Source organism: Pteropus vampyrus, unplaced genomic scaffold (assembly GCF_000151845.1).
Source record: "Pteropus vampyrus isolate Shadow unplaced genomic scaffold, Pvam_2.0 Scaffold1000004018, whole genome shotgun sequence".
Taxonomy (NCBI): Eukaryota; Metazoa; Chordata; class Mammalia; order Chiroptera; family Pteropodidae; genus Pteropus; species Pteropus vampyrus.
In genome coordinates, this window is record NW_011918420.1 from 1 (window position 1) to 1,911 (window position 1,911).

Sequence of the window (1,911 nt, forward strand, 5' to 3'; positions counted from 1 at the left end):
CATGAGCGTGTTAAAATAAATGGGACTGCCCATGCTACCAACAGTACTTACTTCCTACAGTACAAAACTGTCCAAACTTATTCTGGGATGCCACGCGCAACCCATTATCCAGTGTGGTAACTTTGGTTTCAAACTTTTCCTGTCCACCGACTGTAGCGAAAACGGGTGTGGGTGCTCCGGGTAAGGGAGAAGAGAGGGGGATGCTGGGGTAGGCACCGCCACTACTGAACGGTCTGTACACGGGGGCTCCAGACCTAAAACAGGAAGATGGCCCAGTTACAACAGGCTCGAGATGACGGGACCTGCAACGACCACCTAGTGCCGTGAGTCGTGTTCTGTCTGCACGGAGAGTGACATCTCCCGTTCTCAGGGACTTGCTTCCACATGTCTGCAGTCGTGCACGGGAGTGCTCAAAGCACTGTGCCTGGCTGCAAACCCCGCCTGGGCCCAGGGACCTGCGGCAAGTGGGTTGTTACTTGGGTCAGAACTGCCATTTCTGTAAGACAGTAAGAACAGCATCTCACCGAGGGGGCCAGGCAGGGTAAATCAGGGCCTACGCACAGGGCACTGGGCAGAGCCCTGCCCTTCAACAGCCCCACAGGACTCCAGAAGCCGCACCCCTCAACCTGGCCAGGAAGGGCCTGAACGGTCTCAACTCCAACGGCCTCTCCAAACTCATCTGCTACCCCCCCCACCTCCCACCCCGCCCCCCACCCCGCAGTCTCATGGCCCATTGATCCATTCCCGGAACACACTTGGCTCGTCACCCCCAAAGTTTGTTCTTTTTGGCCCACTTGCTCTTGTCACGTGGCTGACATCTCATCCTTCATTTCTTGGTTTAAATGTCACCTCCTCAGAGAGGCTAACCCTCATCACTCCACCGGAAGTCAGTCTCCCCCGCTATGTTCGATCTCTGAACGCTGCTCATTTATTTCAAAGCATTCACGTGACTTCTGATACCCGTCTGTACTCACTGCCCGCGGACTGCGACTTCCCACCGCGTCCCCGGGCCCGACCCAGGGCTTGGCTATACCTGTTAGCTGAATGGACATGCCAAGGTGGGAAAAGGCGGCCTGGCCACCCGGGCGGGAGGGCAGTGGGGACGGACAAGGCCACTACCAAGAGGCGAGGGGGCGGAGCACGGCAGCCAAGGGCACGGCCCGGGCGGGGACAGAATGCCAGCTCCGCTGGTCGAAGGGGCCGAGGCCCCGCCGGCTCGGCCTCACAAGGGGCACGCGGCAGGAAGCGGCCGGGCGGAGACGACACGTGACCTCGGACCAGTCCGTCCGCCCGGGCGGGGAGGGCGGGAGCGGACCCAACAGCCGGGGAGCGGAGGGGCGGATGGGACTCGACGTCCAGGGCGCCCGGCGGGAAGGCGCCCCTGTCGCCCCGGGAACGAGGCTGGGGTCCCGCACTCCGAGCCCGACCAGCCGGCGCCGCGTCTGGGCGCAGGGAACCCAGAGGCAGAACGTCCCGAGGGACGCGGGCCGCCTCAGCCCCCGGCCGAGCCTCGGCCGGGCCCCCGCTCACCTCAGCCGCGAGCGGCCCCAGGAGCACGGGCCTCGCAGCAGCCGCGTCGCCGCGAGCACCACCGCCGCCATCTTGTGTCTCCGCCCACCGCTTCTGTCGTCACTTCCGGCTCCGCCCCCGGCGCCCCGTCCCCCCGGCGCCGGCCCGCGGCGTTCGGGCGCTCGCTTCCGGTGCTCGGAGCGGAAGCCGCGGCCTGAGCCTCGGAGCGTTGGCCGAGCGGCGGGCGACTGGGGCGGCCGACCGGGGCTTCTGCCGGGGCATAGCCGAAGACATGGAGCCGTTGCAGCCGGGTTAGTAAGGGCCGGCTCCGCCGGGCCCGCGGCGATGGTGAGCTACGCGCGCCGCTCGGGCGTCACCCTGCTGTTCTGGGCCCGCATCCTC

General features: G+C 65.4%; 1 protein-coding gene across 1 annotated transcript; it reads right to left on the minus strand.

Annotated features, from left to right (window-relative positions):
• Nucleotides 1–51: 51 nt before the first annotated feature.
• Nucleotides 52–1,779, minus strand: LOC105311443 (mitochondrial-processing peptidase subunit alpha-like; the record flags this gene model as incomplete). Its single annotated transcript, XM_011387434.1, has 2 exons — nucleotides 52–254; nucleotides 1,531–1,779. Coding segments are annotated over 2 exons (452 nt in total), but the record flags the coding sequence as incomplete, so codon positions are not given.
• Between the last annotated feature and the right edge of the window lie 132 nt (nucleotides 1,780–1,911).